At 40.1% G+C, this 21800-nt stretch overlaps 2 protein-coding genes across 3 annotated transcripts in view; one reads left to right on the top strand and one right to left on the bottom strand.

Moving 5' to 3' along the window:
* Window positions 1-10869, bottom strand: part of UHRF1BP1L (UHRF1 binding protein 1 like) — a 34208-nt gene extending 23339 nt beyond the window's left edge. Inside the window, exons 1-4 of one of the 2 annotated variants that reach the window (XR_004427514.1) lie at window positions 10556-10869; window positions 2373-2535; window positions 1312-1350; window positions 722-813 (exon numbers count right to left, since the gene is read on the bottom strand). Coding sequence is in view for 1 of the 2 variants with exons in the window: in XM_033163455.1 (XP_033019346.1) it covers window positions 722-813; window positions 1312-1350; window positions 2373-2535; window positions 10556-10599 (338 nt within the window). In the remaining variant the exon portion in view is untranslated. The remainder of the gene's footprint in view (window positions 1-721; window positions 814-1311; window positions 1351-2372; window positions 2536-10555) is intronic. The other variant, XM_033163455.1, reaches the window with a different exon arrangement.
* A 1503-nt stretch (window positions 10870-12372) lies between these two features.
* ACTR6 (actin related protein 6) lies at window positions 12373-21629 on the top strand. Its single transcript, XM_033162269.1, has 11 exons — window positions 12373-12534; window positions 13218-13335; window positions 13989-14057; window positions 15282-15405; window positions 15787-15922; window positions 16016-16072; window positions 17215-17313; window positions 18315-18393; window positions 19543-19714; window positions 20839-20977; window positions 21148-21629. Exons 1-11 carry the CDS (start codon window positions 12467-12469, stop codon window positions 21275-21277), a joined length of 1191 nt encoding a protein of 396 aa, XP_033018160.1. The 5' UTR covers window positions 12373-12466; the 3' UTR covers window positions 21278-21629.
* Window positions 21630-21800: the final 171 nt, after the last annotated feature.

The following is a 21800-nucleotide window of genomic DNA, read 5'->3' as shown; positions in this document are numbered from 1 at the left end:
TTCACACTGAGCTATTTGCAGGGGTGGGTGGAGAGATATGAAAGAGCCATTACCGGTTTGCCTTTTATTGTACACCACCACAATCCCCAAACACTATTATGATCCAGTAAGGCCCCTTTGGGTATGCAGAGTTATAGCAAGGCTGTTGCCCCCCCCCCCAAGACGATGTTACAAGCTATGTTTAATTTTCTCCAAAGCTTTGTAAGTGCAATATGGAGCTGATAAAGGAAGAGGCGGGGTCTTTTATCACTTACAGAGAAGACACACATGAGAAATAGGTGCCTATTTCTACATATAATCTTTGGATCACTTCAAGAAATGTGAGCATGAAACAGATAACATGTGGACTACTGACTAGCAGCCATTTTCCAGTAGTCACAGTGACTTGTAAAAATGCAAACACAGTTATGGAAATCACTACTGGCCTCTGTGGGCTATACTTGCATGCAGCCCACTTCACACCATGGTCTCTCCATGTGATCCTTTACACAGTGGGGACCACATGGAAAAGACAAGCACTAGAATCACATGCATAAACTGGGCCTTGATTACCTTTTTTCTACAAATCTAACTATAACCTAACCCAGCCCTTCTCAAGAAGATCTGCCATTTAGCCCACTTTTAATTAACAACTATATATAAGCCTATTCAGCTTGTTTTCCTCAGCACTGACTGCATATGTAATGCTTGATTCTATTGCAGCATTTAAATTATGACTGACCTTTGCCCTGATGCAGTTGCTATAGGCGATGGTCCATTAGGAGGGCGTGGTTCTTCACATGTACTCATTTCCATTATTACTTTATCCAGTGACTTTAGATATGCAAGAGAAATTTAGAACAATTGAAATGTTTTGCATTCAGTGACTAATTAATTTAAAGCCATCTTGCATAATTAAAACTTGGAATGAGAGTACATGAAAATACATGAAAAACATGGCTAGTTACTTTATAACACTTTAGAATCATGTAAAATGTAATGGGTTGTATCCAATCACATTGTACTCTTTGTACAAGGCCTTCGGTGTGCACAATGGGATTTCTTCTCCTTCCACAAGCTTCCCATATCTGTGCTGGGTTTTTCCCCAACCCTCTGGGGAGGATTTGTGGGGCCAGGCACAAAAGACAAGGAGGTAAGTCCTCAGCTCAACAGAGCAACTTCATTGGATACAACCCTATATTTGTATTGCCAGGAATGGCAAAATGGTCTTCTCACCACTAGTTATTAATTAGTGATTTCAGTACGATTGCAAGGAAATTACAAATGCATCACTATTCTAACATAGTTAATTTGGGAGGCTGAATTCCATACCAAACAGATTGGATGTGTTTTCAATTTTGTCCATGGTATCTGCAAAATAAAAACAAAATCATTAAAGAAAATATGGCATCATCACCAATCTGTTTTGAAAATGCTCAAAGCAAATGTGAAATCTCGAGTTGCATATAACAATAAACATAAAAATTAAATGTCTCATTTCTACCATTCTGCAAGCCTAAAACAAGACTTGTCTCTTCTTGTTCATAAGGGCAGAAGTGTTTGCAAACTTACCATATGAAGTCAAAACAAAATGAATTACACAATATAAAAAATTATAATCTGTAACACTCAAATTAAGGAAACCAAAAGGACACACAAATCTGATTCAGTAAGGATCAATTTCATACACTTTACTACATATGTCAAGAGACTGTGTGTCCTTGTAGGTGTACATAAATGTATGCAATATATATGCATGTGGAGGGGAGGAATTCCCTTCACCTAGCTTCTGAAGCTAACATGGTGTTAATCTTATTCAGAGATATGCAAACTAAACAAAAAACTGCTGTATGCCTATAACTCAATTCACAGTCAGAGTAATCACCACTGTTAGAAGCAAGGGTGCTGATAATCTCACCTATATTTGATAGTGAATGCACTTCCGTTTTTTGACACAGACATTTTCCTAATCCACAGATTACTAGAGATTATAGTATACCTTAGTTTTCACATCACCACATGCACCCTCCATCCTCTAATGGATGGTGACCGTGTTATGTACTATTCTGTCCATTGCCAGCACCATAGCTCTAGAAAAAGGACACAGCAAATAAAAAAGCAACAAGTGGGGGGGGATAAACACCTGCAATTGCTTCCCTCCACCCCAATTTTATTTGTGAGAACAATTTGTAAATCCCGATCTGATCTGATCTGATCTGATTCTGATTCAGTCTGGACCAATCTGGCTCCTCTCCCTGGAAGAGGAGGCAAAAGACTTCCGAGGACCCTGCCTATCCCATCCAGAGGGAGAAGTCATCCTATTAACCAAATGTCCTCCAATCCACTGTGGCAAACTGGTCTTTATTCCTGTGCCAAGAAAATCACTTACTTACCCTAATAGATGCTTTATTGCAAAAGACTTTGTTGATGGCAAGCCAGGTGGGAAGATCCAGCATATTCTGAAGCACTTCTTCATCAAGCTCTAAATTGGTTAGCTGACCTTCACCTTTTAGTGTGCTCAAGTTGATTTTGTCAGGTGACAGGTTTTTGGTGAACCTAAAACAGAATATCAATACTGCAGTTATTTCACAACAAAGCATTACTTAGCTTACAATTGATGAAAACATAAAACATCTAAACATATACAAAATTTAAAAATATTTTAAAATATATCTAAAGGGATTTTATTTGTGCAAAGCAGCTTTGGGCACAGTCAATTAAATATCAAAACATCAGAAGACACCAACGTGGTTTGTCTCTTGACTACAACAAGAAGTCTGAAGTTCATATTTGAATATAACTCTACTCTTCCCTTTCAGTATAAAATGGTTCATTGACCTAGGCTAATTGACTAACAGACTTTGCCACTGATAATGGCTTGTGCTCCTCTTGGAGATGTCTGCTATAATAGCAAGTAGCCTATATCTGAATGTCCCCTAGGCGGTTAGGTTTACCCCCAACAGCAGCAAAAACGGGAGTTTATGTCTGCTCGACAACAAATGAAACTTTGATGAATTAAAAGAGAAAAACTACCTAATGACATTTTTTGACTATTTGGTCGCTGTCAAATATTCAACAGCTTATGGACAGTATTTGACTACTATGCCACCCCTAAAGCAAAGTCTAAATTCTGTTATTGAAACCTAATTTTAGTCAGATTCTGATCTCTGGGTGTATTACTTTTAGTTACAACATTTTACACTTTCACATAAATTTTCCATCCTGTCTTCTCAAAACTCTTAAGTTCTCTTCCCCGCCAACCTCTCTAAAAATCATTCATCTTCCTCTCAGACTTTTCCTCCTTTCTGAAAAAGCTTTTCCCAGCAATCTCCAATTACTGTAGTATGTATATAGCAATTCATTTATAGCCTGGCTGCTTTGTCATCCTCAGGTGCTGCCAAACACTGAGATGTTTTCTTTGGAAGGAAAAAAGAGATTACAGGAATAGTTACCCTAATTGAAAAGACAGAAGTAATAGATTTTAACAGAGCATATCAAGGATGCTATTTATGGAAGGATAATCTGTTAGCATAGTGCTAGTGAACCTATGGGGGTCCAGGAGATTTTACCCTCCCAAGTGACTGCTGATGCCAACACAAGTGAGAAAAGAGCTATAGCCCAAAATAAATCAGAGCAGTAATGAAAGGGGAGGAGAGAGAGAGAGAGAGAGGAAAAATATTAATGTTTGCCTCACAGAGGAAGCTCAAAAGCAGAAATAAGAAATGACCTGAAACAGGGAAAAATGGGAAAGTAGACTAACAAAAGAAAAGTTCCAACAATGAGCGCCTGATTAACGAAGAAACAGTAAACAAGCAGAGACAGAGGGCTGACAGAATTCTAGTGATGGAATATAAAGCATTGAGAATCGAAAACCGATTCATTGACTGAAAAGGATCCTGTGCCAATTTTCAGTAATACAATATCCTTTTGAATGCTACACAGCTTCAAAAATCAGTAGTTCAAAGGCATACCCACAACATCTCTGTTCTATGTTTGGGTAAAGATACAGCTCTGAAACTAGAATGAGGGAAAGCCAAAAAAGCAACACAGCCCTGAACTCTTAAGTCTTATAAGAGGCAAACAAGGAGAACACACAAATAGAAATGGAAGGAATGCAAAGAACCAAATGGAGATGGGAGAAAAGCTGATTAGCCTGCCGGAAGTACAGATATGCAGTAATCCTGTCAACTTGGAATGTAAGTCTCATCACATGGCCAACATCTTATGGAGGTAGCACATTTATTTATCTAAACATGGTCCATGACAAAGTGTCTTTTGCATCATCAGGTATTCATGTCCAAGCCTGGATCTTTGTACTAAGTCCTTTTAGATTCACAGCCAGTTCACCAGTAAGTTTATCCTATAACTGGGTACACATTGCACCCCCAATTTATTCAGGCCTTGGGAGCTACATTAGAAAGCTGCCCCATGCTGTGCTTTTTCAGAAACTCTACCACCCCCACTTGTAGATGGCCACAGCATCTGTCTTCCTTCTCTCTTTTCCTAGAAAAAAATTAGCTCAGTTCTTTCCTTGCCTCTAAACTCTTCAATGGAAAGGCATCCACCAGTATCTTCCTAGATGAGGATTTTAAATTTTTTAACTGGAATCAAAATTAAAATTAAACAGAGGAAAGCTTAATGAAGGGGGTAAAGTACGCTAACATGCTGAGAACTGTGGTGGATTAGGGGATCCCATAATTCTACAAGACTTGCTGATTAAAATTCTTTATGTAAAGAGAGCCACATACTGATCTCTCCCAACAGCCCCAAAATAAACCATGTCTGATACCAAACATGGATTCCTAGCCTATATTTGACAGTACTCCCCTTAAGTTATAGTGAAGTTCAAGTTTTTCATTTCTCCAGTTTTCTCTAGGCACAGGACAGATAAATATTCATGTCTTGATTCTTTTGCTTCCTATTTTCGTTATTTTCCAAATTTGCTACTCTTTGGGAAAGTTGCAACCTTATTGTCCCTCCCAGTTCCATTTACAGCCACGTCTGCAAGGCTCAGCCTCCTACTTACATTTAAGGCAAGTTTCCACCTGTAGCTCCCTCCCCTGCCCCATGTGCAACAGTAATTAAACAAGAAGGTAGGGGTAGCTAGCCTGTATAATGCATTATTTGTTGGGAAATAAATAACTAGTGAATACCAATTAATCCTGAAGTCCCACATGAGGGGGAACTACAAAGAAAAAGTGACTGTCTGAATTTAAAAAGCATGTGGGGATTGGCTCACTCTTTAATCAAAACAGCCCCCAGCAGAATTTGAAGCATAGATCTGTGCAGCATTTGCAAAGCACAGGAAATATAAGTTGTTAGGCCTTTAAACGTCCCAGTATTAAGAGCTTAAAATGGGGGGGGGGCTGCCTCTACCACTCTTGGAGTGAATAGTCTACCACCTTAAGTCCGTTTCAATGCTTTACATACAGTAAACACAAGTCTCACTCATGCATCTTTCAATGCCACAGCAGAAACAACACAGGCAAGGTATTCTTGGTTTCAAAATACAGAAATTAGTCTCAAACATGTGGTCTGAATCTGAACTCCCAGATGTCTGCTCAGTTTACATGGTTCAAAAGGAAGAGGAGAGAGAGAGAAAGGAACAGAAACAAACAACACAACCTCCCACCACGAAGGTGAGGGAGCATTAACTGTGCCTTCTCTAAAAATTTACAGCTCTGTGATCATTTACTAACCAGCATAGATATGCATTAATAGGTTTAACTGCAAAACTCCCACATTATTAACCCCTTCTACTCTAAATCTGTGTATGAGTGTTTCAAGCTGCAAAGTCATTAACCTCTAGTAAGCCTCAATGTGCTTTCATGGATAATTGTTTTACAACTGCAACTTCACTTTGTTTATTGCTCACTCTCTGGAGCAGTTACACTAATATTGGTCAATGCTAGACTTCCCAAGCTAAGCAAAGTGATCACAGCCAATGCACTCCAGTCTGTAGAGTACAACCTCCAGTAAAGATCCAAAGAATAGTATTGCTAATTCCCTTATGGTTTCTTGTACATGAGTGCACTGACACACTAGCAAATCTGATAACACTCTGTTCTACTGAGAACTCATTTAAATCCTCAAAACACGCCACTGTCAAGTTTCCCAATCTAAAATCCCCAGTTACCACAATCATAAGGCAGAGATCATGTTTGTTGCTCCTGCTCTCCCTAACAGGAGGACGAATCAGAAGCCACCTACACATTCATAGCAAACTTTTAGTAATGGATTACAATAACAAGCGTATTGGGAAGGCACCTACGGCAATGGCTCATCTCTCCAAAAGGGTATGGGAGAATATGATGCTGATGTTCAATACCAAGATGAAGGTCTACCAGGCTTGCATGTTGAGCACAGTGCTTTATGGAAGTGAGTTGTGAGCAACTTACAACCACCAGCAGCAACACCCCAACACCTTTCACATGCGTTGCATCAGGAAGATTAGGGCATCACAGGGCAAGTCAGAGTCTCAAACAAAGATGTGTTCTCCCAAGCCCACATTCCCAACATATTCACACTCCTGACTCAGCAATGTCTATGCTAGCTTGGTCATGTCCACAGAATGGAGGATGTGAGAATCCCCAAGGACATGCTCTACAGGTAGCTGGCTTCAGGCACGAGGCCCACTGGCAGACCAACTCAGCATTACAAAGATTTCTGCAGAAGTGACATGAAGGCTGGCAACATCAACCCCGCTATGTGGGAATCCCTTGCAGACAACTGCAGTGCCTGGAAACAGACAGTAAAGTCGTACATCCATAGCAGTGACTAGAGGAGGATTGACCACTGGGAGGAGCACATAGAGAAGACATGTCATGGTGCATCTGCAGCAGTGCAACTGGACACCTCCAGCTGCAACAAAACATGTCTCTCCCATATTGATCTCTACAGCCACAGCAGGTACTGTAACCTTCCAACAGTTTGACTTGACCCCCAAAGGTGGCACGTTTCCATTGACTACCAAGATGGATGGATTCCAACAGTGACATGTAAACTCAGTCAAAATGCCCTTTCCGTTCATCATATGCAGGTCTTCAGATGAAGGGTGATATACAAATTTAATAATAGCAATATTATTAATAAGCAACACTGGGTAATAATTTACAATGAAGTTTCTATTTCATCTCAATGGCTTAAAATGAAGCCTTCAAATTGTGGGTGGGGAGAAGATAAAGCCAAGTCCAGCTACCTGATTTTAGATTCTATAAAGCTTAAATAAATAGTACAGCACCAACAAACAGCTATGCTGTTACCATGTAGTTCAGGAGTTACAGGGGGAAATCAGACTGAGCGTGTTTTTTTACTTCATATGCTATAAAATATATATGAATTAGTACATTCTAAAGGAAGTAATAGACATGAATTATTTGGTCTTGCTTCCTTTATGCTGACCAAAAGGAAATAAATTAATTCTGGCAGGTACTTTGTAAAAGTACTTCCTGCCTCAGATATGATCATAATATCTAATGAAAGTAAAAACCAACAAGAATAATTCTAGCCAATTTTGTCTTGGCTTTTTATTGATCTGTAAGCTGCTCTGAGAGCTGAAGAGTGGGCTAAAATGCTTTAAATAAATGAATGAACACCAAATTCCATTGAAAAGAATGAAAAAGAAAGTAATTGTGTATTCTCAGCCATAGAGTAGATCTATCCTTAACTGCAATTTTTCAATCAAAAGCAATTAGAACTTCTTTCTACACCAGTCTCCTTCACTTTCTCATTTATTTCCTTGTTGCATCTCTCCACTTATAAGAGTTCAACAAAAATAGAAAGGCTTGCATTTGCAGTTGGTTAGGAATTCTACAACAGGTAGGATATGCCCAACCAGTTATTAGCTTATTTGTTCCCACCTTGAACTAGGAATAACATTCACATCACTGTATGCATTTTCACACAGAATTTGAAAAACATTTCTCACTATATCTAAGTATACACCTATTCATGACAGTCCAATGTCCATAGAGTATCCAGATAGAAAAGGTACAGACTGTGCCATGCTGACAGATAGGGAAGGAAATAAAGTACAGTAGGTTGTGAAAATGGCGAAGGAACTGAGAGAAGTCAATGCAAAAACTGCTGGGACTGCAACACACTGTTATCTCAAAGGACATTCGCATATACTAATACCAAATATTATACTACTTCATCCCCAAGTAAAAATCATGAAAAACAAAAGCACACTAATCCCAACTAAAAATAGGACACGTGGTATTGTGCAAACAGTCCAAGCAAACACCTGTTTAGGCAGATCAAATGAAATCAGGGCAAAAATGCTCTAGTTCACTAGATTACTTAAGAATCTTAGACCATGGTTCACAGAAGGAGAGGTGAAAGCTGCCTGGGGCAATCAACTGCAATCCCTTGCCAACATGCAGAACTCTCCAGATCATACAGATACATGCCTATAATCTAGACTAGGGAATGCAGAGAAGAGATGAAAGTAGGACAATTGATGCACTACAGAATAGAGTCTGCAGAAGCTCCAAAAAGCAAGGGAACCAAGCTACACATTACAAGGATGATACTTGTCTACCTATTACTTACAACAGGAATAAATCACTGTCAGTGGTTTATATTCTTACCCCTAATACTCTCACACAAAAGCAAAAAGGGTTACCTCACACAGGAGGAAGAGGTTGAACAATCATCTTATGTTCTAGGAGGTAGCAGAAAGATAGCTATATTTCACCTTGTTATCATCATAGAATTCAAAACAGCATACAATGTGCTCACTGGCAGTCTCTCCTCTAAGTACACCTCCTTAGCGTTCAGCAGCATTGCTGTATCATGTGCCCTCGGACAATGCCCAAGGTTATAAAAACTCACTCAAAACTTGCTTGAATATGTGACACATTTTAAAAACAATAGCTCATTCCCACCCAATCCCAGTTGATCAAATTTTGGCCTCTGTCTTTCTCTTTAGGCTGCAATCATTTAATTATTTACCTGGCTGTAAGTACCATTGAACTCAGTCTGACTTGTTTCTGAGTAGGCATGTGCAGGATTGCACTCCCAATATCTCTGCTTGGTTTTGCTTTGTTTTAAAGTAATTATATGTTTAATTAGTTTGACAACTTCATAGTATTTTTAATAAGCTGACATCCCTTGTTACTACACAGCAGGCTGCATTATATCAGACTAGTTCTACATTTAGCCTAGTACTGTTCGCTCTGATTGGCAGCAGCCTCCCAAGTCTCTTTCCCATCACTTACCAACTGACTCCTTTTTAAACTAGAGATACTGGGGACTGAAACTGGAGTTTTCTGCATGCAAAGCAAACACTGGGAAACCAAAGCTCAGTAATACTCTTCCAGAAAATCAGGGCATCCTTCAAGACATGGCAGATAATAAAAACACCAAATCATACCACACAAATCTGTTGCCTTTAATATGCAGTATTTAGATTCCATAAGATGCTGTTGGATGTGGTAAGGAAGGGCTTTTGATTTTACATTCTGCTCTGACTGTTCCCCAGTTCTTCATTTCTTGGCAGCACAAGCCAAATAGCCTCATTTGTGTGTGTTCCTCAATGCCTCATTTGTATGTGATCCTATCATGCCAACCTTTGACTGCAACAGTGAATACACATCCCTCAATCAAATCATCATCATTATAAATGCATAGCAAATATCAGAGATATTTGAAAAGGTTTGCTTATATGGCCAGCAAAAACAGCATAACCCAGTTACAATCACCATTTTTCTTATTATTTTAGTCCGCCTTGCCCAGTCAAAACCCCGGACAGACATCTCCTTTGCCCCCGCGTGCTGCACAACTTGCCAAGCTTCCCCCAACCCCGATTTGTCATTCATTCCCACACAAATCTGGCGTCTCCAGACCTGTCTGCAACAGACAATGTGCAGGGTGACATCAGCCAAGCTGCCGCTCGCCCCTCCCACAGACAACGTGTCAAACACAATTTACGATCCACCCACTCCTGCCTGCGCGGCTCCCTTCTCGAGACACCTACGGCTCCGTTGCCTTGTCGCCGCCGCGCGCTTTGCACCGGCGGGGACGGGCAAAGGAGCTCACGCCCGCCACGCTTTGCCCGGCTTTCCTCTAACGCCGCGAGGGGACGGGCTTCCCCGACTGCGGCAAGAAGCAGGATGGGGCGAGAGCGAGATGGGGCGGCCACAACCCCCTCCTTTTCCCCAAGGAAGAATCTCCCCCTCCTCAGTTTTCTTGTTGCTGCAGGGCGAGTGTTTCACACACTCACTCACTCACTCTCTTTCTTTCTTTCTCTCTCTCTCTCTCTCTCTCACTCTCTCTCTCTCTCTCACACACACACACCTGCCCAGTTCCAGGTGCAGACACGCAGTGACACTCCGCGTTAGGGATACGTTTTTTTCTGGTAGCCCAACGCCTCCAAAACATACAAGAGGGACGAACAGGTCCCTCCCAACCTTAGGGACTTTCCCACCCCTCGCCTACGGCCCCGCGGCGAAAGGGAAACGGGGCGCTACTACGAGGCGGTTCAGTTTCGCCTCCTTCCCTCAGAGAAGTCCTTCTGCCCAGCCTGTTGAGAGCGGCCCCGGCAAGGGCGCCCCCGACGCCCCACTTCACTGACCTGGAGAGGTGCTTCAGGATCTGCTTCTTGATTATGCCCGCCATGGCCAACGCGCCTCAGCCCCCGCCCGCTTCAGGGAAACCGAAAGAAACCCGGCGCTCCTCGATCCATCCCGGCGTTTTCTGCCGTCCTGTGCCAGGGAGCGGAGGCGCCCCCGCTCACCCGCTCTCCGGCCCCGCCGCCATCTTGATTGCAGTATCGCCAGCTGACAGGCTTTCGCTGAGCAGAGCCGGGCGGGGAAAAGGGCGGCACCAGCGCCAGGGAGCGCCGCCCGCCTGGAACCCGGACGGGGGAAGCGGGCGGCTCTCGGCCGGGATTCGGCGGGCAAGGGACAAGGGCTCCCCGGGAGCTGCTGCGTGACTCTGATGTCACCTTTTGCCTCCGGTGAATGACGCCCGCCCGCTAAATCCAAGCTTTAGTGGAATAATTTCACGGCAGCGGGGCATGCCGGCCTGAAAGCCTCACCACCCCACTCACAAAAGTCGGTTTTCCAAATTGGGAAGGAGAAATATCTTGAGGAGTTGGTTTTTTGTTTTGTTTTTGCAGCGAAGAGGGGCAGCTTTTACACAATAGCACACTACCTGTTTTCCAGGTCCACTTGCAACGTTTATCAGGAGCGTAATACAAAAACACGATTTATTTTCCTGGGTTCTCTCTTCGCGATAAACCCTAAGTCGCCCAAATTCGCGATGAGAGGGGAATGATGATGTGCATAGAAGATCTGACTCCTTCAAGCAATTTAGAACTCCTTCCCTATTGCCCCTCCCCATATTATAGTTTTTCTCCTCACCAATTTTAGCATCTAATTGCCATCAAAATCCAAGAGCACACCCTGTTTACAATTAGCCTACTCGGGAATAATAAGTCCCACTGAAATAATTGCAAAGTGTCAAGCTGTATAAAATCACCTTAAGACCGCAAACTATCCAAAAGCCTGAAGGGGAAAAGTCATAGTAGAATTTTTAAAAGTATGAAGACAATACCTTCCCTCAACTAAAAGATAGGATTTTGTTTATGTAGTGTGGGATAACTAGTGTAAATGAAATATTAGGTTCTATCCCATTTCTGGCCTAGTTCTATCCCATTTCTGGCCTTCCACTTTAATAAATGTTTAAACGTGTTTAAAGGACACAGCATTTGGCACCAGAGTAATCTTTCCAGATTGCCTTGTATGGGTGAAAAATGAGACACACAGTCACACATTCCTTTAAGCTTTTTTTTTTTTAAATGTCCTGGGAAAAGACTGTTCATCAGCAGCGAATAAATAAACCGTCTATATATTGGACTATATTGCAGATGACGAGAGCTGGCTCTGAGCGACATAATGTTTCCTACATTGCAGAAGTGCTGGAGGCTGAAGTTTTCCGTTACAGAGGTTTCCACGACAATTATACACAGTACTCGCATATTATATAGATGAGGAAATATACAGTAAGGCTATACAGCTATTGTAAGTGAACGGTGATGCTATCCGGGCATCTCACCCGATACATGCCTAAAAGGTCCCCAAAACAAAATGTTCCCTTCACACCACATAAGAGCCGAGTTCAAAGAAATGGGCTGAATGGGCTTAACTGAAACTGGAAACTTGGATGAAGCAGTCTAACTATATACCGGTAGTAAAACTGACTATATTAGTCTAAGATTACAAGTCTACACCTAACACTCAAAAATAGAAGAAATTAGAGCTCTTCTATCATTTCCTATCTCTATGACTTTCCCTCTACAGTATTTGCTCTTACGTCGGGAAAGTCCTCCACTATCCCATCATTCAACGGGGCTAAGTTCCTTTTACCAATGAGAAGGCGAGAAAGAGAGTATCCGGCCGGTGGTGACTAAAGACGTTTCAGCCGCATGGTTATTTAGCGTTGGCTGGCCTATGGGGCGGAACTGAGGGACCAAAGGAGAAAAATGGCGACTCTCGTGTTAGATAACGGCGCCTACAATGCCAAGATCGGGTACAGTCACGCTCATGTCAGGTGAGAAGCCTCATTCGCTTGAGGTCTGGATGGAGTTAAATTCTTTTGCAACAGGCAATCGGTTCTCCTATGGGTTTTCTCGCATGTTTTGATATGGGTATCTGTGAGAATGTAATCAATTCATTGGCAGTTATGAATGAATTAATAAATTATTCCAAATGTGCAGGAATTGTCCAAACAAACGTCCAGTGAAACAGTGGCTATTACAGAAAACATAATCCAGGTACTAAATCCAACGAAAGAATGAAATCAGTATGGATTGTTTGGAAACAGCTAGTGTAGGAGTGTGCAAACTTCTGAGAGATCTGGGTTACAAAAGGTGTTTCCAGCAAATGGCATGTTAAAGTAATTTAACTGTGGAACCCACTCTCCCAGGAGGCAGTGATGGCCACCAACCTACCTGTAGATAGTGGGAGGAAATCCAACCTAAAGGAGGATTTGAAAAAATTCATGGAGAGGGTTTTCAAAGGCTTCTTCTAGCTATGATGGCTAGGCTCTGCCTCCGAAGTGAGAGGAGGTAAGGTTTCTGAATACTGTACTAGTTTCTGGAAACCACAGGAGGAGAGAGTGATCTTGTGCTTGGGTCACACTTGTAGGTTTCCCACAGGCATTGGTTGGTCACTTACGTTATTGAGTTTTAAAAATGTGTATAAAGCTGCTGGGTTTCTTTCCCCTCCCCACAGTGTTATTCCGAACTGTCAGTTTAGATCAAAGACTGCTCGTCTGAAAACATTTACAGCTAACCAACTGGATGAAATTAAAGATCCATCTGGGCTTTTTTATATACTCCCGTTCCAGAAGGTAATTTAAATTGCATGGATATCTTTTTATAGAAGAATCAGTTAAGGTTCAGTAAGACAGGTAAAGGTTTAGTCAGATTTATGCATGAGTAGATGAGTGCCGCAACCCCAGAGTCGTCCGCGACTGGACCTAATGGTCAGGAGTCCCTTTACCTTTATCTTTAGATGTAGTTTTTTAGTCATGAAGAATATTAAGAATATTAATGAAATTAAAATCAGAGAGGAGGGAAACATTTCTTTCTATATAACGAAGCCTTAGATGGAAATTATTGTTTGTATTTAGTTGTGCATCTTAACAGGTTTGCAAGTTTAATTTATTATTATTAACACTTACTTGGGTGTAAGTCCCACTGCCTTCAGAGGAATATACTTATATATAGAAATGGTCAGGATAAAGTCTTAAATAATGTATTTATTATACCTGATCATAAACAAATAACATGGATCAAAATGCTACTCTAGGACAGGAGCCAAATCATCCAAACACCTTCAAGAGATCAGGTTTCTTCCAGTAGGAAGGTTTCTTCCAGTAGAGTGCTGAAGAAAGTTTGAAGGACAGTGTAAAATTATGCAGATATCAAATGGTTAGAGCAGTAACTTTACTTATGCAAATATCAAATGGTTAGAGCAGTAACTTTACTTTTTAAATAACAGGGCTACTTGGTAAACTGGGATGTTCAAAGACAAGTGTGGGACTATCTTTATGGAAAAGAAATGTATCAGGTAATTAAACACTTTCCTATATCTTGAATGGAAGAATATAAGAATCCAGGCTGCTTATAGGAAATCAGCATAACCTAATAGTTGAAGCTTGTGCATCAGCTTTAATTTAAACTGTGAGTGTCTTGATTTCTACAAATGAGGGCATTTACTGTTTCATTTAAAGCATGGGTTTTTATTTCTACAAAAATGTACTCGTTCAGTGTAGGTGTTCTAAAGAATGATGTATCAGCAGATAAAATAATACATATCTGCTTGTGGGATCTGGAGATTTGAGCGTCAAACCTTCATAGAGTAGCTATTTTATCTCAGTGCTGCCTATTTTTCTGAATTGGAGTTTGATCTACCCTGATGCACCTGCTGATTTTATATCCCAAGATGCATCATGGCAAACCCATCTCAGCTAGTGTTTAGTCAAGACTTTTACTGGTTACTGTCTTTAGCATACAGGATGATACATTTTAGCAAGTACATTATAGAGTTTAGGATATAGTTTAGGATGGGGTTTTTTATTGCAAGTTACCACTCAGTTTCCTAAAGAATTCCATAGGGAAAAAACATTGCTGAACCGGAATTCAAGCTCACACCAATGTCTTCCATTCTGCACATCGTGCAACAATGGAGGGCGGGGAGAGGGGGAGGGAAAGGGACCCAGCAATCGACCGCGAGCTACCAAAAGCTCCCGGGGATCTACCAGTAGATCACAATCGACCTGTTGGACATCCCTGCTGTACCTACATACACAAAAGTAAGCCCCTCTGAGTTCAGTGAGGCCTACTTGCAGGTAAATGGGTAGCTTGAATTTATCCATAAGTCACTTGCCCACTCACTAGAGTTACTTCTGTAAGAATATGTAGGTTTTATTAAATTTTTTATTACCTACAATTTTTTTTCAAGAAGGCGTTCCTACTGTCACAACAGAAAGCTACTATACTACAGTGGCAAGAAGTGTGAGCTGTGAGTTAGGAGAAAATCCCCAGTTCAAATTTCACCTTAGCCATTGATGACCCTTCATCAAGCCACTTTTACCCAGTCTCTCATCTGCAGCAGAGGAGCATTACTGACCTGTCTTTCTAAGACTGCTCCAAATACTATTTAGATAATTTATGTGAAGTGTTTTGAAATATTCTCTGTACATATTAAGAACATATTAATAGTCAGACCCTAATTTTAGATACACTTTAAAAAAAAGATTGCTTCTGAATCTTGAAATATTTTCCTACATAGGTAGATTTTGTAGATACCAATATCATCATCACAGAACCTTATTTCAACTTCAGCTCAATACAAGAGTCCATGAATGAAATATTGTTTGAAGAATACCAATTCCAAGCAGTTCTCAGAGTAAATGGTGAATGGCAAGTCCTCTTACTGTTTATTTTTGGGGGAGAAAATGTTTTCGTTTGGCTTTGCTACACTTTATATTTGCTTAATAAATAATAATAATAATAATAATAATAATAATAATAATAATAATATTCTATATTTATACCCCTCCCATCTGGCTAGGTTTCCCAGCCACTCTGGCTGGCTTCCAAGACATGTAAAAACATAATGTCAAACATTTAAAACTTCCCAATTAAGGATTACCTTCAGGTGTCTTCTAAACGTGGTGTAGTTCTTTATCTCCTTGACATCTGATGGGAGGGTGTTCCACAAGGATGGGGCCACTGCCGAGAAGACCCTTTGTTAATAAATGTATCTGACACTATGACATGGCTCTGTTTTTTAGCTGGGGCTCTCAGTGCCCATAGATACTTCCGGGATAACCCATCAGAACTGTGTTGCATCATTGTAGACAGTGGGTATTCTTTTACACACATTGTACCTTACTGCAGAAGTAAAAAGAAGAAGGAGGCCATTATAAGGTAAAAAAAAAACAACCCATATTTTTTAATATTTTAAAAATGTATTCGTGTTTTTAAAATATAAATGTTAAAGAAAATCTTTCTTGTTATTAGGATTAACGTGGGAGGAAAGCTCTTAACCAATCATCTAAAGGAGATAATCTCTTACAGGTAAAACACTAACTAGAAGTTATTACATTCTTATCTGGTTCAAGGTAATAAAAATTTAGTTTAGTTTATAGGGCAAAAATACTTGTTTAAAAAGAGAAGCTAACTTTTGATATCAAAATTTGCTGAAGGACTGTGAAGGCTTGCTTTGCCTAGATTATGGTGCAAGGTATGCAATGATACTTAAAATTAGGTTTTTTTGCAGCAATAAATTAATTGCAGCAGAAGTTAAATCAGAAAAATAGATGGAGCACTCCAGAAAATGAGTAGTAAAATTATTCTGTGAATTGTTTTAGGTATGGTAATGAAACTGCACCATAATTTACTGGCATATCTTGTTGGTTGTTTCCAAATGTCACTAGTTCCATGGAGAATCTGTGGGTATGCTAGGCCACATGAGTAGACTATAATGGGGTGAGGTCCATGAACTTGAGGGTTACCTCTTTTTGTATACACAAACTTTCATAAGCTACACCCTAGAAAGTTAATTTGAAATATACAGATGGGCAAAACCAACTGGGTTCCTCACAGTGAGTTAAGCTGCTCAACCTAGATTTCATTGTCACTTGTTTCCCATGCCCTATCCCCCACCTCAGCAGTAGTGAGAACATTTCTATTCTGAAGATCCCCCTGCATCCCTAGGTCTTGCTGGTTCTATTCAGAGGGCTGTTCAGTGTTAGATACTACTCATGTGGCAATTCTGAATGTCTTCTGTAAATGTGGGATTCCTGAACGATTGCAATATGCATAACCTCCTTTTTTTAAAAAAAAGCCCCATCAAACAGTGCCTTTCCTATATATGTAATTTTGTTCCTCTTGTACAGAAAGAGTGGTATGAGAATATTATTAACTTTTTCTACTAAAAACCATGAACTTCATCTAGTTTAACAGATTAGTTCCTAATCACAATTTAATGAGAACTCAAAGAAGTGCAGTGTTAAGAACGTTCATCCTCCTCTTACTGTTCTTTGGTTTAATAGCATGCCCTACTCTACAGAGGATTAAAGGCTTAAGTGAGTTTTCCACAATTAATCTAACAGCTATACTATAACATTTAAGCTTAAATAAATGCTCATATTGAATACTTGTAACAGACCAGCAATGAAAACAAGATAAAGTAGCATTATTTTCTTTTAAAATTATAGGCAACTCCATGTTATGGATGAAACCCATGTGATTAACCAAGTGAAAGAAGATGTATGTTATGTTTCCCAAGACTTTTTCAAGGATATGGAGACTGCCAAGTATGGGTTTTTTATACTGCTAAATATAGTTAATGGTAATTTTGTCTATGGCCTGAAGAATTTATTATGTATTGTCTTGTGCTGGGGAAAAAACACCATTCTGTTGACAGTGGTCTATGAATACGGTACATTAAATATGAAATTCCTTTACTGAAAGCGTCTTGTGTCGGGGGGCTTAAATTTAAGCTTGGGTTCATTAAGGGTTAGCTCTGAAACATGTTGTTATGAAGACTGCCTTTGAGCATGTATGGAGTGCTGTTCTGACCCAAGTCCCCATATCTGGAAACAGGGATAATGATCTATGAGGTCCCATTTCAGCCGGACTTGGGTTTATGGTCTGATTCCGTTACTGAAGTATCTGCAATGTTCCAAATCTTTTTCAAGCTCTACATATGCAATTTACTTATGTGGTTGAAATTGCATGCAAGGCAGAGAGCACGCAGGTTCTGGCATGTTGTTGCAAGATCTCACAGGAACTCAGTCCCGCAGGAACTTGCAAGAGCATCCCAAAGCCTATGCTGTGTGTGGGACTTGCTCAGTAAGCATGGCAGAGCTTAAAAGCTGTCTTCCCGGGGTGCGGGGGATGATGGTAAGGCTTGCTTGGCAAGGATACTTATGCAGGGGTGGTTTGAGTGTACAGTTTTGCATATTTCTGCCATCCCCAGAACATAAACCTCATGCAAGGTGTGATTGTCCTGCTATTAAGTTCAACATCTGTATGCACTGAATACCCCAAATAGCTTTACGTGGTGGTGGTGGTTGTGGCGGTGAGCTGTCTTGCTGATTAAAAGTAAAAAGAGGTTATCTGATGCAGCTTTCTTATTTAGTTATTATCAAAGCCTCCTTTTGAGAGGTCTTCACATTTGAGAAAGTTGAACTTAGACCCATATTAGGGTAAAATGGTTAATTATTTATTTACAATGAAATACGTTTGGTTTTTTGGGGGGTCGCTCTGAAGAATCATTAACTTAGGATATATTCTGAATTCCAACCTGTTTCAGATTGAAGGGGGAAGAAAATACAGTAATGTTGGACTATGTTTTACCAGACTTCAGCACAATTAAAAAAGGGTTTTGTAAGGTAATTGCATAAAATCAGTCTTCTTCATTTCATTTCATTTCATTTCTATACTTTTATATATTTTTAAGAAAAAGATCTCAAAGCATTTACAACCTACATCAAATAAAACAATCCAGAAGAAGACATTACAAAAGAAATTAAAATATAAAGTATACATTCAAGGCAGCATAATTAACAGGAAATTAAAATATTGCCTTAAAGATTTTGAAAATAAAACATTACAAAGGAGGTCAACTACAGAATGCACATTTAATGCAGCAAAGATAATAAAAAATTATATTAAACGTTTCAAAAGGAAACATTATTAGAGGAAATCAGGTGTGAAATGCAAATTTAAAAGAAGTTACAGTAATTAACACATATCTGCTGCTGTTGCTGCCAGTCCTGCCAGTGGTGGTTCTTGGTGGACTGCTGCTGTGGAAGCTCAGGCTCAATGACCTGGGTCTATACTCAAAGACAGCCAAGCTGGTCTCTGGCCCCTTCAGCATCCTCAGCTTTTGTAGCTGGAGTTGGTCAAGGCTCTGCCATTCCATGACAGGTGGAAAAGGCCTGCAAGGAAGGGAGCTGGTCTGCCTAGTCTAACCGTCTTCCATTATTTCATAAGGTACTATGAAAAGAATTGAATATCTTAGGGTTTACTGTCTTTATTCCTCCTTTTTTGCATTTCTCAAATGCAAAACAAGAATTACTTGCCAGTAGGTTACATATTTTGTATGCTAAATGATATACATAAAACCCCACTACAACTCCTGTAATCCTTGACCATTTGCCAAATTGGCTGGGGCTGATGGGAGTTGGAGTCTAGCAACATCTGGAGAATGAAAGGTTCTCCAACACTTATGCTACCTAGCTGGAAAAAAAAGACTATTGAGAGAAGGGTGTGTATGTGAAATGAATTGCCATTTTTCGTTTGTTAATTCATCCTCTTACTGTTCAGTCATAGCATGTTGGCTGCAATTCCTATGTTATGTGCTGACATAGCTAGGTATAATTGTATGGAAGAAATATACAAGTTTCAGATTCCCATACAGGTTTTGGATCCCAGCTACTACATGGGAAAAATCATGCAAATAAGGTGACTGATTAATGTTGATATTAAAAGCTGGTGTCATTATTTCATGTGTGTTAATTCATATCTGTTTGATTTAGCCAAGGGAAGAAATGGTGTTAAGTGGAAAATACAAAACTGGTGAACAAATACTTCGTCTTACAAATGAGCGATTTGCTGTTCCAGAGATACTCTTCCATCCTTCAGATATTGGTATTCAAGAAATGGGAATTCCTGAAGCCATTGTTTATTCAATTCAGAACTTGCCGGAAGGTATTCTTATTTAAACAATGTAACTACCAAAATTAACTGTAGAACATGTTGCATAGTTAGACTTTTTGTTTTGCTTCTAAAGTTCACATACCAAGGACAAAAACTCAATTGTCTAGAACAGTGGTTTTCAACCAGTGTACCATGGCACCCTTGAAGGATGGTCAGGGGTATTATGGGCAACACTGACTTCTGTCCCTCTTTCCTTCTCTCCTTCCTCTGATGCCCTCTTGTATCTCTGCCTCCCAAAGTCTTGTGCAGCTGTTTGTTGCAGCAGTCCTGGCTACAAGCTCTGCAGGCAAATGGTGCCTCTGGGGCTGGTAAGGGGGTGCTGGTTGCCAGGAACTGAGACAACCTTGGAGTAAGCAAGCAAACGGTTGAGGGAGCCCAGCCAGCCAGTCCACCAGCCCTTGCTGTTCGGAATGGACAGACAAGTTCCAGGCCCCTGTGGGGCAGTGTGAGGAGGCACATCTCTTTGAGGGGGGGGGGACAGCTCAGAGACCAGGGATGGCAGCAGTGGCTACCCTGAGGAGAGGAGAGGAGAGAAGGCTGAGAGAACACTCAAGGGAGTGTTTGAAAAAGGTTGAGAGGCTGCCAGCCCTGCAGGCAAGGGGTGACAAAACTGGGCTGCTAAGCCCCACAGGGGTGCTGCAGAAAAATGTAGTTGGTTGGTCAAGGAAGCCATGGACTCAAAAAGGCTGAAAACCTCTGTTCTAGAAATTCTCCAATATCAAATTGTAATAAAAGCTTTAACAAAACCTGAATCAAATTAGTTAAAATTGAATGACTCCCACACTAATTCTTGACATGTTACTGTTGTAAAATTGCTGAAGCTACCTATGCAATATCCAGACTTCTGAATTAAGTAGTTTAATGCATCCAAAGTTGATTGGGAGCCAGAACACTTAGCACCCTCTTCGTAAACTTGGAAGTAAGCAATTTGCATTAGAAGAATATTTAAACATGTGACTGAGGTACTGCCTCCAATGCAAGTGCTTTTCATTACAGACTCCAATGCAAATGCTTCCAATGCAAGTGCTTTTCATTACAAACTTACTGGTAATATAACTATATAAAATCAAGCAAGTTATTGTAGAATTATAATTGTTTCTTTCTGGTCTTCATAGAAATGCAGCCACATTTCTTTAAGAATATTGTTTTAACTGGTGGAAACACACATCTCCCCGGCTTCAGGGATCGTGTTTACTCTGAGGTCCGATGCCTCACCCCCACTGACTACGATGTTTCTGTTGTTCTGCCAGAGAAGTAAGTAACTTTTCAGTTACAGATGTGGATTCTCAACTAACAGTTACCCACTCTATATTCCATATTCTAATGTCATATGATGTAGTACTAGCTGATACTGAAAATCAATATTAAACTTTGAAAACTAACTGTATTTTACAGTTCACACAATTATTTTATTTACTTTCCAGCCCTATTACTTATTCCTGGGAAGGTGGAAAGCTGATTTCTGAAAATGATGATTTTGAAGATATGGTGGTAACCAGAGAAGACTATGAAGAAAATGGACATAGTATATGTGAAGAGAAATTTGATATTTAAATAGTTCACAAGATATGGACATTATATTGTATATGTTAAAGACCTGGGAAGTTTTATTAGATTGGAACCCTGCTGTAGTTTTTTTTAGAATGAAACTGTACTGTCAATATATATGTAAGGTTTCGGGAGGCAGTGAGAGACAGGCATGCCTGGTGTGCTCTGGTCCATGGGGTCACGAAGAATCGGACATGAGTGAACAACAACAACAAGGTTTTATTCATTTTTTAATATATGCAGCTTATTGGGTTTTTTCCTTCATATTCTTTGCCACTCAAATGCTGGTAGAAACTGAAATCTGGATGCAAATAGCTGGACTGAAAATATATCCATAAAAGTATATTTCTTCAATTAACAATATGCTAGAATATTGTAACTGTGGTTACAATATAGTGGTTGTATTGTAACTGAACACAAGAACACTAGATCATACATATAGAAGGCTAGTTCCAGATTTCTTCAAACACTGCTTAACCAATTCCTATCTACTATTATATTAAAGAGGGATTTAAGCAGGAATGCTTTT

The sequence above is a fragment of the Lacerta agilis genome, chromosome 10 (assembly GCF_009819535.1).
Source record: "Lacerta agilis isolate rLacAgi1 chromosome 10, rLacAgi1.pri, whole genome shotgun sequence".
In the NCBI taxonomy this organism is placed as follows: Eukaryota; Metazoa; Chordata; class Lepidosauria; order Squamata; family Lacertidae; genus Lacerta; species Lacerta agilis.
Note: the sequence above shows the minus strand (reverse complement) of the source record. Positions and strands in the feature narration are given on the sequence as shown.

What these genes read in the sequence shown, in the direction of transcription:
- ACTR6 (XM_033162269.1), top strand. Translation starts at nt 12,467, where the DNA reads ATGGCGACTCTCGTGTTAGATAACGGCGCCTACAATGCCAAGATCGGG. An exon ending in AGCAGTTCTCAGAGTAAATG is followed by an intron (nt 15,406 to 15,786) that starts GTGAATGGCAAG and finishes TCTGTTTTTTAG; the next exon opens with CTGGGGCTCTCAGTGCCCAT. An exon ending in TTAAAAAAGGGTTTTGTAAG is followed by an intron (nt 18,394 to 19,542) that starts GTAATTGCATAA and finishes TGTTTGATTTAG; the next exon opens with CCAAGGGAAGAAATGGTGTT.